Here is a 15,090-nt window from a genome sequence, read left to right as displayed (position 1 = left end):
CTTAATATTAGTCTCTAACATTTAAGAACTAAATATTTCACTTTTAGATTAGATCAATTTTTTTCTACTTATGATATTCCATAAATATTACGAAGTAACAGTTTTATATTATTTATAATAATAATAATACCTTATCTCTGCAATATCTCTTTACAATATAAAAAATTAAAAAAAAAGAACATTTTAATATTAATAAGCCAGATATTCCGGTTCCATTCATTAGTATTCTCCGTGCTTCATCAAATTTTCTCCGGAAATACTTCGGTTACACGGAGTTAAAACCCGTCGCGTACGCGAGTTGATTAAGCCGCGCGCTAAGGTTGCTTTCTTGATTCTGGATGAGGCCAGTGGAACTTCGGGGGGGGGGGGGGTGCCGCCGAAGTTCACAATTTCCTGTGGCAATACGCATAAGTTGCAGCACTCCGCGAGTACTCCCAGCGCGGCGGTGGTAACATCGGCACACTCGGAACTCGAGCGAAGTAAACTTCTCTGATTTCCCTGCTTGTGAAGTAATTATCATCCTCGCGCGCGCTTATCGCGACGGTGTACATTGTTCGCGGGTACTTGAATGTGTAATAATGGAAATTTCAGTGGCCACCGCGCGCCACGAGAAAATCAGCGCACTCGATCAAACTTTGCGCAACTTTGTCGCACGTCACGATGAAAGCCGCGAGGTTTCGTCGATTTTCGGCGAGACTTCCTTTTCCTGTTTTTTTTTTTTTTTTTTTTTTTCCCCCGCCGCGGAAATCTTTGCCAATCGCGCGGAAACGCCTGGAATTCTTGCCGCGACTTATTACGTTTTGGCGTGGGTTCAAATGGCAAGAAGATCAATGCGCTTAAAAATAAGACAAAATTAGATGTTTATTTCTTAGAGAGGTATTGGTTGCACTTTGGACAATTTATACGATCGTAATTTTTTAATTATATTTAACTTTGCTTAAAATTATAATTGTGTTTCTTTTATAATCCTTTCCTTTTCTATAATTAAACAATCTGCTACTAATAATACTAATAATTTTATTTACAAATATTTTTAATATCATAAGCAATACAAAATAAAATTTTTATTATGTAAGTACGGCTGTCGTAATTAATTGTCAAATAATAAACATTATTAATAAAACTTATTATGTGCATGTGGCAAATTTTTCAAAGAAAATATATATTTTTAATAACGAAATAATAAATTTTTATATTTTTATATTTTTAAATAACAAATTACATTTGATTCAAAATAGTTCCTAAAAGATAAGTTTGTAAAAAATGGTTTATTAGGAAATATTTTTATTTCCTTATATGTAATTACAATTATCGTAATTATTACAATGCTAATTATTACATTTATAATGCACTTTTTCTCGCAAATTTTATTCGTATCATTATCGGGATAAAATGAAACGGAATAGGTCGCTAATTTTCTCGCGCGATCGCGCGGAATCCGCGCGAAGAGCCATTCGTCACCGAGCCTCCGTGGATTTAACCTGGGATGTAGGCCGGGCAGTAACACGCGGATATGCGCGCGAATCGCAGTCGAAGTGGATCCTCCTCGGAGATACGAAATACTCGGATTCCACCGTAGTGGGAGGCCAGAACGGAGGAAAACGGAGGAGGAGGATGGGACAGGTGCGTTCAGATATACACGAAGCCAGAGGTTGCGTGGAAATATGTCAAGCGCCTAAATCGAGATCGCCGCGCGAACTGCAGCCAACAATCTTGAATCTCTTTTTGGAGAGTCCGCGATATTCTATTTGGCCAAATGCGGAACACAGTGTCGAGTCGGATATAGAACTCCGAAGCGTGAAACGCTTCGCGATGATGAAAATCTCATCCGCGATCAAGTTGATCCAACGCGACGCGAATCACGGAAATAATATGTATTGCAAATAAAGCAAAACCTATCGTATTTGCACGCGTCTCATTTGCATGCCTTCAGAGAATTGAGAATCAATAAACTTCCTTAAAATCATCTATGGAATAAAAATAATTGCTATGGAGTAACGATCGTAATTTTAATAACAGCAATGCAACAGAATTAATAAACTTGAAACTTTTTAATTTCTTATGTGATTCTCGAATTTCATGCGATTTATCATATCATTGTCTGCTATCTTGCAACTTGCGCGTAAGCTCATTAAACGCTGCACGAGCGTTGCAACAAACACGGAACATTGCTGGAATAAACTGCAATGCGTGTAAAAAAATAAACATTCGAGCCAGCTGCAGCGTCGCGACACTTTAAAAATGGAATGTACAAATATTTCTACTATTCGAGTCCAGAACAATATTCCGGAGATAACAAACTAGATCGTTGTTAATAAATGCATGGTATAGTAATAGTCAAAGGTAAGGCACTTGCGAATTGGGCGACTGTCCCCCGGTCATTCGTAAGTTTATGGTGCGTGAAACGCGCCGCGGGAATTTGCATAGCGTGCGTGCCTTTCCGCATCTTTTACCGCCATAAGTCAGCCACGACATTTACGACACTTTAAGGCATAAAATTGCGGAGGCCATTAAAAAAAGGGCGGCTACCGTGGCGAATCGCGCGCGAAAGCAGTTCGCCGATGGCTAATCTTGACCATTGTGATTTTATCTTCTGCATAAGAAATAAAGGAGATCAATTGTTATAGACAATATCGAAAATCTTAATAAATATTTCAATACATTTTGTACATTTTTTTAACCATTTAATTTTTTAAATAAAAAAAATTTCTAAATATAAAAAAAATTATAAAATTATAAAATTTCATATCAAATTAAAAAATTAATATGATAATTTAAAAGAAATTAAAAAAAATAATAAATAAAATACAATTTTTGATAAAAATTACGGTATCAAATTATAGTATTATTTAGCGAAAACACAATTTGTTATTCTTTATATATACTTCTCTGTATATATTCACTATAGCTTCTATATTTGATAACGTTCGTTATTTGTGCATTAAAATATTCAACTTCACTGCACAGTAACTCTATTAATAAAAAAAAAAAAAAAAAAAAAAAAAACTTTAAAAATAAATAGCAGAGAACACCGCACGCTGATTCCAATCTCACTACTTCACTTTGTCTTCTCAAAAAAATTATATTCTCCATTTTTCGTTCTTGCAAATCATTCTCAAATCGCCTGTCGTCTGTCACTGAATTGATCAACAACTACACTTTGTGTCAAAATACCGATCTGTAAATCTGATCTAAGCGACCGATCGTGCTCAGGGATGAGTCGCTCATCTCAGACAGGCATGCAAGCTACGCGTCCATGACGGAAGACGGCGTGTGCGTTGAAAGCCGCAGGGGGAAAAGCAGTAAGAGAAGATTTAGAGAGAGAGAGAGAGAGAGAGAGAGAGAGAGAGAGAGAGAGAGAGAGAGAGAGAGAGAGAGGAAGGGGGAGCAAACGTTCATCGGTTCTAGGGTAATTTTAGATCGGTAAGATAGCGCCTCGTAAGAGAGAAAGAGACAGAAAAGCAGCTGGCGTGAAGAAGAAGGATGGTACGAGAGCAAGAAAAGAGAAAGAGAGAAGATCTCGAGGTGGGAGAACAGCATCGCCGGAAAATGCGGAGGAGAGAAAGAGAATTGAGACGGGTCACGGAGCGTTTACAAAAGCGGGAATAAGAGGCAAAGAGGGGAAGGGAAAAACGCGAAAGGTGAGAGAAAGAGGGCAAGGGAGGAAGCTACGCGGACAACGCGGAGGGAGAAGGAGAGAACGGAGAAGGAAGAGAGGCGGAGGGACGCTAAACGAGACGAAGAAGAGAAAGATAGAGAGAGGTAGAGAAGGAGGTAGACTTCGGGTGCGAGCAGTCTACTCGAACGCAGTAATGCCGACCAGCTCCAACCGGGTGCCGCCAAATCGAACCCCGGTTCGAATTCCGTACGGCTGTGGCCGCGGAAAGAAACAAGAGAAACAAGAGGAACAAGAGGAGGAGGAGGAGGAGGAGGAGGAGGAGGAGGAGGAAGAGGAGGAGGAAGAGGAGGAGGAAGAGAAAGAGGAAGACAACAGCGACGGCGGCGACAACGACGACGACGACGACGAGCACGACGGACAGTGCGAATAAAAAAAAATCGCGAAAGTGGAAGAGAAAGAAGAAGAAAAAGGTACGTGCTAAAGAAACTTCCCGTCTTCCCGTCCGGGTGTAAAGAAAAGCGGGGGTCAAACGTGATTTGACGTGACGTAACGAAGCTTGGGGAAAAAGGGTAGAACGAGAGAAGGAAAGAGAGGAACTTTTACGTTTGAAAAAGGAAAAGGGGGAAGAGGACAGAGATGATGACAGTCAGATGGGTTGCTGTCGCAGTCCCCCGGGTTGAAAAAGTGTCCAAATGTGCCTTTACTATCCGATGATTACAGAGGGAGTAATCTTACGGTTATTGGTGTACCTTTATAATCTTTGCTAGGTCCGATAGTGGTGATATATAATCGCATAAATTAACATCTAGTTTCATTGGCGTCATTTAACTTTATCTCTAAGATATAACTATTTCTTTCTGAAATCAGAAATAATGAGAAAATGGAAAAGAAATCTGATAAAGTAAATCTAATCGTCACCGATAAAATTAATCTTAATATGATTAACATAATAATTAACAACCACCGAATAGATCGTTAAAATATATTAAGAAATCAAAATTAATGCGATAATTACGTATTTATAATAAATGAAAAGATATGCGTTAATAAAATCAAATGGACATGACAATTTCTATCATGGACGTTTCAATCAGCGTATTATTAACGATCCGATGTTCATCCGATGTTCTTTTCCTCGTGGATATTTCTCATATGTCCGGCAGATTCCTTGCAAAAAATCAGCGTAGAAAAAGCGTGGGAGTCGAGAGATGTGGAGTTGAAAGAAATTGGAAAAGCGACGGGCTCCGGGATGCACACGAGATCGAGAATGGCCGCTCTGAAGAATGTTTCCCGCTGCATCGTCTTCCGCAGTTTTCATGACGTCGTCGCGGTTTTACGACGTTCTATTAGAATCGAAAGGCGCGTTCTGCTCATCCGTGCTGCTACGGGGCAAGAAGAAGATGAGCGAGGCGAGGCAATAAAGCGGACAGAACCAAGAAAACTCGGGGTTATCCCGGCGTAAAGAGAAAGAAAAATAACCGATCTCCGATCTCTCGTTCGGTTCCGGAAACGTGCCCGAAGATACTCGCGGACGTAAAGAATTTCTGTGGCGGAAAGCGAGCGGGAAAGAGAAAAAACGACACGGACAAGAGATGAAATCACGTTACAGACTGATTCTGAAAAATTGGAAAATGTCTGCGCGAGTTATATATATGGTGTCTGAAAGACGAATACACATTGTTGCTAGTAATTTCGCGGTTGGAATTACAACTATACAAGCTCTATATCTAAAATTAAAATTTTCAACAAGCGTTTTAAACCTCTCCTACCACTCAACTTGTTAAAGATGCAATGTTACTGCTTTTAAACTGTAAAAAAAAAAATTTTAATAAAAATGTAACAAATCAATGAAATATGAATTGTGAGATTCGGAATTAATATTTACAAAAATTCAAATTACAATAATTGATTCAATTACGTCATCATTAATTACGAGTTTTCTTTTATAGAAAACAACTATTTTTGACCCATATACATCCTGTCAGACGTCTGAGGATTGTCAGAGTCAGTCGCTAAAACTTTTCGCCGTTTTCTCTCGTCGCTATATATATCCAGGTGTTTACATTGCCGGCGATGGAGGCTTTGGTTAGGAGTGCGGACGCGGCTTTTCTTTTGTTCTCTTCGGGATTACCGTCTGCCTATCGCTAACGCAGTTTATTCGGAAATTTATCGCTGAGGATTAATTTTCCTTTTCGCGGTGATCTTTTAAATAATGTAACAAAATAATACATGACGAGAGCAAATATTATATTAAGCTGATAAATTTATCACGCGCTCTTTATATTTGTCAAAATCAAATATTACCCCTAAGTAAGCCAATTATTTTAATCAATTCGAGCATTCGTACATTCGTTTTCGTTCAGTTTCTCAATGTTGATCTCGGAGAAATCATCTCGGATTTAGCGTATAAAACTTGAATGCGCATGAAGAAAAACGTAAGGAGCGTGTCGCGAACCGCTAAATGTTAACACGAGCATGGAGTAAAGGTATTGTACGGGAAAGGGTCCTTTTTAGCGACCGCGTCAAATTGCGCGTGTATTTATCAACTGCCCTACGCGAAGGTGAACATGGAGACATTCGCTCGCGAAAACCAGGACAGTAACAGCATCTCTCTAGTAAAAGTACCTCTCCTCCGTCTCTTAGCCGTCTCGCTGCTTTTTACTACCGATCCTTTTATCGCGCTACACGCCGCAGCGACTGCGCTCAACACAATTAGAATCTTTTTTTCCCCCGTCGTGAAATCGAGTTTCATCGTAATGTGGTCGACGTTCGTTTCGTACTTCATTTAATCCTTTCATTTTTCTTCCCGACAATTTTTGATTGCAGAACGAAGAACTACTGCATCTAGAAGCGCAATATCAGCGAAGTTTCGCAATGACACGATAAAAAACTATCTTTGATTCGTCTTCAACATCGGTGTTTATATCTTCAAAAAAAAAAAAATCAATAATTTTGGAGCAACTCCCATATTTATGTAAAAAACGTAAGCGTATTTCATTTGTAATGTTTTTATAATAACAAATTAATTTTTAATTTGACAAGATTGAAAAATTAAATCTAGAATTGTATTTTCATTGGAAATATAAAGAACATAAATAATACTAAAATTCTATAATGTAGGTAGATATAAATAAAAGATATTAATAAAAAAATTTTGGAGGGATTTAAAGAATCTGAAAGGAGAACGTTTCTCTTGTGTATACGAGGAGCTATTGCCATTATGAGTCAGACAACCGATGTAGACATTTAAGTAGTCACGCTCGGGATTGTTCGGACATAAACGACACGCTACGACGTTCCATGTCATGTACGACAGAGATACAATGTCGTAACAATAAAATTCTCTTATGATCGTCGTACAAGCGTCGCGAGGATTCGGCGGACCGACATTCGTAAATCCGCACTTCGTAAAGCGTCTCCGAGGCTGCTGTGCGCGACCGCAAACAGTAAACGCGACAGTAAACGTGGGAACACGACAAGGAAATTTATTTTGCGACACGTAAGTGCAGCGTGTGCAGCATAAAAATGCGAGCTTCTTTAAAAACTTCGTCGAACGATCGTGAATAGAACTCTTTCGAGCGGTACACTAAACCCGGAAAGTTTTAAGTCGCTGCGAAGAGAATCTTTGCTTCAACAGCACGGCGGATATAATATCGTAAAATATAATGTAACAATATATTTTATATCGGGTTCTCTCCTGAGCTTCAGCTTTTTTCAGTTTCTTAACTCAATTGAAAGGAAACTTTTTTATATATTAAGTCTTCAGGACAACTTCGCGATTCCTGAATTACGAGCGATTGAGAATAAATGGCTTAAATTAAAGCTATTGTTAGCGAAATTCACGTTTTACTTGTCCGGAACTTGTCAACTCGCGGTTCAACTGCTAAGATGCTTAGCGCCGAATATTAAAAGGCCTATATTCTTCTCCTGCCCCTTGCGAAGATTCTACGGGAAGAACTTTTTGAAGTATCTGTTTCCCAGCGGCCCGACCAATTGGCCGACTACTTGGGTGTTTACACGCCGCGCTGTCAGGCCGCGTTCATACGGGATGCCCTCAAGTTATTTCTGTCGCGTGTGAAGAGTAGCGTGCCTATGAAATTCCAAATTGTCGTGAGAGCACCACGTGGGGCACCTCTCACTTTCTTTCTCTCCGACGATCAAGCTTTCAACGCCGCGAGCTCATGGCCTGGAACGATCGTTCGTTCCCGAGCACGAAAATGCCGCGTAAAAGCTTTTTTTCCTTCATGCCAACCAATCTGTCGGCCGCCGACCGTAATAACGAGCGGTCGACGATGAATTAATCTCGGCGATGGTAGCGTTACGAACCGGCCGATGATTCATTTCTAACTCGGCGATCGTTCGTTTTTCTTGGAGTCTTTCCCCGCTCCATCAGGCCGTTGACAGGTCGGACGTATACTCGAAAAATCAGTCTCGGGGCAAATCGCATAGAGCAGCGAAGGCTGTCTGGTGCTGTCGGTTTCGAGCGAGCAGCTTATTTTTGCACTTTCGCCTGCGTCGCGAGCGCGAGAAGTCATTAAAAATGAATTAAGCTCGGTGGAATCGTTCTGCAAATAATTTTCTAGCGGGAGAAAAATATAAAAGTTTGAGTTTGATTATACTTTTCGGTATTGTGCTGTGTTAAACGCTTGCATTAATACTACTACTGTGCATTAGTACTACCATAATAAATCAATGATCAAAGTAAACGTAATAAATCCAAATACTTCTAAGTAAGAGGAGAACGTCTCACGAACAAAGAAGAAATTCAAATGGATAGGAAAACAAGTTTGACAGATATCGTATACGGGGCGAGGGAATTCAACGTTGAGAGTGGCAAATGATAAATAATAATGTTCGTGTGAAAAAGAAGAATCGATTTCTTCCTCAAAGAAAATCCGTCAACTCTATTTTGCGATAAATCTTGTATAATGCCAAATCTGAAATGTTACCGTAAATACGTAAAAGGGCTTCAACGTATATATGAGAGAAGCACATCGCGGTCTCCATGTCGAAATGATTCATGAGTCACTGCCAAGACGTACGATCCGAGGGGACGTACGACCCACGGCTGCGTCCTCGCGCCGGCAGAGGTAACCCGCTTTCAAGGGCAGAACGATAGCATCGCAACCCAAGTTTAAATTGGAGGGTCGGCCGCTTAAGATTCAGTTCCATAAACTTGAAAGTTCAGTCCCACTTCCAAGATGGAAGGCGAATCGAGGGAGAACGAGCGCGAGAAAGAGAGGATGGACTATGAGAGGGAGGGGAGAGGAACAGCGAACTTCCGAAGACGAGGCTTACGAAAGCTTGACGCTGCAATTAGGCAAGCATTTTCGATTGAATTCAATTAACCGCGTCCATGGCACCGTCGCGAATCCGGATTGCCTCGAAGCGAAGTGACTTCTGCGAGACTTGGCTTGTATTGTATGTATTTCCAACGTTTCCTAAAGTATACCGGAATTGCAAATGAGACCATCTCGTTAGCATTCCTCGTGAGGCATCTAAGTACATCTCCACTTCATTTTATTACTATTATTAGACATTCTTATTCGAAGAGGGTAACTCAATCGTGTCCCATGTGACTTCTTTTATTGCGCATATTTTTCGTTTATTCGTCTAATAGGCTGTAGTGAAGATAAAGAGATATCTGCGTAATTTATATACTTGTTAAAAACTATCAATTCTACTATAAAAATCAATCTATAAACATTTTTTTTTTGAGTTCCAAATGCGCGAGTCATAATTTTCAGAAAATAATTAGAGAATAAAGAAGGCAACTGTCGGCGAACTCGATCTTAGGAGTCTTAGGAGAATTTTCTTTTATAAAACTTTTCAGAAATAAATTTTTCAGAAAATAATTTTTAAATATATAGATTTCTTTGTAGTTGTAAAAAGATTAGTAAAATATTTTCAAAAATAATTGCTAATAATTCAAGTATTTGTTATTTCACGTTTACATGCCCTATTAATTTTATGTAATAAAATTGTAAAATATCATTATTATCATATTATTCTCTTATTAAATTTGGAGTCAAGATGTTATTGATAACAAACATGAATCAAAAGTTTGGTACACTTCCATTTTTAGATTCCAGAGGCGAAATATCGATGAAACATGTCGCATTATGAATAAACGAAGCGCGCATGAGGCATCTCGCTTAATTGGACACGACTCGTTCTGAATGAAAAGCCCCGAGAATGGTGCGCGGCATCCACGTCGAAACCATCCTCTTCGTTACCTCCGACATGTTTTCTATCGATGACGGATATATCGGGGTCTGGACGGGGTCTGCCTCGAGCAGAATTTTACGGTAAAAAGAGAAAAACGTGCCGCGGAACTTGCGAGCAATAATTAAAACCGGCAAATCGAACGCCGGGAATCGGATCGAATTAACGATCGCGCTCGGAAAATTAAATCTTCCGTGTCGCATCTGCGCGGGCAACGGCTTGCAGCAGCCGGTGCACGCTGGTACACGCTGGTACACGCTGGTACACGCTGGTACACGCGACCGCGTGTAAATCATTCGCGACGCGCATCGAAACCGCGATGTACACGCATTTCCGCCCGGCACTTACGCACTGCGAGACGCGCTGCAACGATGCACGACGAGAAACCGCGACGATGCACGTGTTAACGTCACGCCGGTAAACGCGTCGGCGACACGTGTCGCGCGTGTAATCCATGGGCCCGTCGTTGCCTCGACTATGTGTCATGAACGCCATCGACATGTTCTACAGAGTGTTCCTGCTGAATGTTAATTGCTGCCTCTTTGAACTATACGTTCTTTGACAAGAACTGCAGACTGGATCTGTTTTTGAACTAAATTTATCATTGAAATGAAGTCTGAGTTCAACAATTTTGTTATACTAAAATAGAACTTTAATATATAATTTTGAGAAATTTTTAAATTAATTTTGATTCACAAAGACACGCTAATCAACATTTTCAAATACTAAACTTTTTTATGAGCTCTTTACTATAATGACGATTTTATTAGCCATTATCAATTTTAATAAATAGTAAACAAATTCTTTTCAATGTTAAAAAAAGTAAACCAATCCCTCGTATTGATGAAATAATTAATGTGTTAATTTTCTTTTAGGAAATAACGGCGCACGATTACGTATGCCCATTACGGAGGAGAAACAAAACGGAGAATTTACTTTAGCTTCATTTTCAAACAGCACGGCGATGCGTTCGTAAGTGAGAAGATTCCCTTTAACATGATGCAGAAAAGCGCGGTAGACGTCGACAGCGCAAATCATTTCGCGATCGACAACCCGTCATCGCTTCGCTTAATAATAACACGCCCCGTCATCGATTCCATTCCAACGCGGCCGATCATTCGGATCGAGGTCTCGAATCGCGGGAGGTCTGGCTCGCGTCGACCTTCGGGCGAAACGACGCGTTACGCCGAAAGCAATCCGCCCGGAAATCGTTAAATTTGTGCACACGCCGGCTGGCCGATAACGTCCCGATCTCGCACTTCACGGTGCAAATTCGATTTTCGCACGAGGCGTCACGGCCGCTGCACCGCTTACGTTTCACGCTACGCAGACACGCTTGCGAGCGAAGACTGAACCGGTTTCGCACACATCAACATTGCGTAATTCGAAAAATAAAAGTCCTAAACGTATTATAGCGCGAAAAAAATTTCAAAATATCTGGCAAATTTATTTCTACTTTTTCGTCAATTTTCCTAATTTAGAAATAACTTTCTATATATTCTATATATAATATAAGTAAAATAAAGAGTAAAATATATTTTCTTTATTTCATACATGAGGAGAAAATATCTTTAGCACTTGAAATTTTGAAAATTGAAATATACAATATTATACTACATTATAATCAAAATATATAAATTTAGACAATGGAATAGACATCAACAGACAAGATATAATGTAATCGATTTTCAGATTTGATTACTGATTTAAGAAGACAGCTTTGAGCTGCTGCCGAAATCGAATCTATTAATAACGACACATAGTTCGCGATATTAAACAATTGTAATTTATAAATATAAATTCAATTAAGAAAAATACAAAAATATAAGACATCCAAGATCCTGTCTGCCGATCAATACCATCTACTATCGCATTGTTTAAAACTTATCTCGGCTTTTTATATTGATTATGTATATATTTGAATTATAATATATATAATAAACGATCTCTACATCTTACATATAATATACATATACTTATTACTTAAATTTATACTGAAATTTACTATTTTACAATATTTGGTATTAAGAAACTGTACGGTATCGCATGTTAGAATCGATGTCTGGTTTATATCGATATTCGCGTAATACATGGCTGCCAAATGTATATTCGTCGAACGAGACCGGAAATCGTTAAAATTGCACGGTCACCAGGTGACCGATAGGTGCTATAACATTTCACGTGCAAGAGCTTCCGAAAAAAACATTTCATGAATGAGATCAAGTCTATTCTAATCACGAATAAAAAGAGGAAAAGAGATGAGAAAAATTATTTCAAGCAATAAAATAACAACGTGCCAATATACCTATGCATAAAACTTATAATCTCGTTTATACTAATATTTCACATCTAAGTGCTGTATATCAGAAATATTTTATTAATTTTTTACAAAACACGTTTCAAATTATCGCAATTTTTTTTTAGTCAAATAAGAATTCAATTCTTTTCAAGCCACATATTAAGAGATAGTTGCATAATAAAGATTACGTATTATGTATTTCCGACGACGAATATTCTTCCGCGAAAGCATTAAAAGCAACAACATTGCCAAAGAGATGACGCCAAAGTAGCAAGGAGTTAAGAGTCGAGCGAATATATATTTCGTCTTAATACCGTGCGAAGTGCGAGCGTGGCAACAAAAAGAGAGAGAGAGAGAGAGAGAGAGAGAGAGAGAGAGAGAGAGAGGGTGGGATGGAAGAAAGACATCCTCATTAATCCTTCCGGCTTTATCCGGTCGTGCTGGCACATATCTTAAAGATCCTCACAAGAGTTGTGATAAATGTCATGCAAATGTACACCTCGTAACGAGCCCTAAGTTTTTGCCCGGCAGTGCGAAAACTTTCGTACTGTTGAAGTTTGCGTTACAAAGGAGATACATCGCCCCCGCCATTCTGTCGCATCGTCACGCTTAAAAGAGTAATTGTTGCATGTTATAACTTCTGGTCTCCTTTACATCCCATCAGCGCGCGTTTCGCATCAAAGGTAGAACCTCGCGTCCTACCTCGTTAGATTGCGAGGGCGCGAACAGCCCCAGTCGGCAGAGCGTTTCATAAGCATTTTATTTTGCGAAAGCTATGCCGCCGGCGCTTTGCACGCGACGCGTTTGTTTATAAATAGCTGCATCATCTGGCTCCTGAGAAATTCATTAATCATTCGCACAAATGAAATTAGCGATATAAATAAAATACGTTTAATTAGGCGGGATTGATCTATTTTGATGCACGAAAAGTATAATTAACTCTCGATAACTGTGATGAAAATTTTCAACAGATCAATTTGATTTTGTCGAATAAAGAGTAACAATAATTTATCAAGAGAAATGAATAATAGCAAAAGTTTAAATCTCTAAAATATAAATTTTTCCCAGTTTGGATCGCTAAAATATTCAATGAAATGACAAATATGTCGTGAAATTAATATTAAATGTATTTTGACATGTGCTAATATTTTAGACGGTTACAAAAATATCCTATAAAGATGAGAATCTGATTAATCATTTTCGAGGAATGTTAAGTGAAAATACAGTAATGAATTTTCTTTATATAGATTTCTTGAGGTATAATTCGTTTCGTAAATAATTTTCGTCGACGAAAATCCAATGTTAATTTTCATGCTGGACGTGAGTCATGAATCATGTCTCACCTGCTACTTGGAATGCGTTCAAATCGAATATCAGCTGTAAGGCCGCATCGACATAATCTTGTCTTTCTGTCATAAAACACACTCGGACTTTACCACTCTGACTTCATTTCGCGATATCTTCATATATTTATACGTTTCGCGCAAATTACTTCTTTCAGCGTGATACTTCAGCGAGGGAAAAGTTTTTCTTTTGTCATTTACCTTTTTATCATTTTCCGTCGACGTTAATTAAAGGCTCAACTTCATCAAGAAAGTCAGCAAACGTATGACGAAGCATAAAGTTTTCGCTCTTTTTCTAATTATCGCGTAAAATATTCCAGAGATAATTACAAGTTTCTAACGTAAATACGAGGAGGTCGTAATTTATATAGCAATTAAGATCATTACGAAAGTTAGCTGGGTGTGTGAAAGAAACCGCCTTCTTCTTTTTTTTTTTCTTTCAGCTTATTCTGTTTTTTCTACATTCGTAGTATCTCAGTCTTTGACATGGTTTTTATTTTCCTTTTTGCACAACTTCAGATTCAAATTCAGATTCAACTTCAGATTCAAAAGAAAAATATTAAAACTTTAGAATGCGCTTACACTTCTCATATAATACAGAATACAAAATACTCTACGGTTACATCCTTTAATTTCTTAATCTTAATTAATCCCTTTTGTATGAAATTTTTTTCATTTTATTCTCAATTTCGACAATTTATAACTTTCTGCATATCCCAATTAATTTTCCTTAGAATATGATAAATTTCTGTTTCTGTCTCTACTTTATATTTTTCTCTCCTTCCTGTGCTTTCTCTTTGTCGTTCTTTGTGTCTGCTTTCAGAACAAGGCAACAACAAGCGATCGAGGATATGCACCTGCTTTGCTGCGCGATCCTCTTTGATGTCATTCCCCAGACTTTGAGTGTCGTAAGAAGAACGGCCAAGAGTGAGAGAGAGAGATAGAGATAGAGAGAGAGAGAGAGAGAGAAAGAGAGAGAGAGAGAGAGAGAGAGAGAGAAAATGCTGAGAGAGCAACATCGCGAAAAAAGCATCTTTCAAAGCGGATACTCGCTTCCTTCTCCACATAAGAGCGGAATGTTTTGCCATTCCGCGCATTTACTCGACACGCGTGTCGGATATTCCGCGTTCTACGATACGTGAAGCGATCCTCTAAGCGAAGCTGTCGAGAAGCTTTTAAATCACGTACAACATCCTGCGAGACTTGCTACAACTCTAGTATTTCTCATGACTTCTTTCGCGATCAAAATCTCGCTCAGGAAATAAAACTTCCATTCGCGACAGTTCTTACAACTACATCGATCGATTTCAACGTTGCAGCGAGCAAAGCAGTCTATTTAATACACGTCAAAATATAGATTATTTAAACATGATATTACAATACATCATCATTTTAAATATATTTTTATATTAAACAAACTCATTACGCATAATATTTAAAAAATAATTATATAAGGAAAGAGTTGTTATATGTAATTTCTGATGCATACATTTTTTCCAGGTTATTAACGACAAGAACGACGAGAGTGAAGCTTCAGTCAACGTCAAAGATTGCATGGAATTTACAAAAAGACGTTCTACTTCATGGAGTCAACTAATAATTAC

The 15,090-nt window shown here is 38.6% G+C and overlaps 2 protein-coding genes across 4 annotated transcripts in view; both read right to left on the bottom strand.

Annotated features, from left to right (window-relative positions):
- LOC148937946 (uncharacterized) overlaps positions 1-3,170 on the bottom strand; it is a 45,497-nt gene extending 42,327 nt beyond the window's left edge. For 2 of the 3 annotated variants that reach the window (XM_089080564.1, XM_089080551.1), the window contains exon 1: positions 3,038-3,170. In XM_089080564.1, coding sequence (XP_088936690.1) covers positions 3,038-3,093 — 56 coding nt within the window. In that variant the 5' untranslated portion in view covers positions 3,094-3,170. Of the gene's footprint in view, positions 1-2,885; positions 3,002-3,037 lie in introns of those variants that run through there. The other variant, XR_016140087.1, reaches the window with a different exon arrangement.
- Positions 1-15,090, bottom strand: part of Ror (tyrosine-protein kinase transmembrane receptor Ror) — a 236,107-nt gene that overhangs the window by 156,915 nt on the left and 64,102 nt on the right. The gene's annotated exons all lie outside the window — the stretch shown is intronic.

This window comes from Pogonomyrmex barbatus, unplaced genomic scaffold (genome assembly GCF_055798465.1).
Source record: "Pogonomyrmex barbatus isolate J1 unplaced genomic scaffold, ASM5579846v1 scaffold1, whole genome shotgun sequence".
NCBI lineage: Eukaryota > Metazoa > Arthropoda > Insecta > Hymenoptera > Formicidae > Pogonomyrmex > Pogonomyrmex barbatus.
Note: the sequence above shows the minus strand (reverse complement) of the source record. Positions and strands in the feature narration are given on the sequence as shown.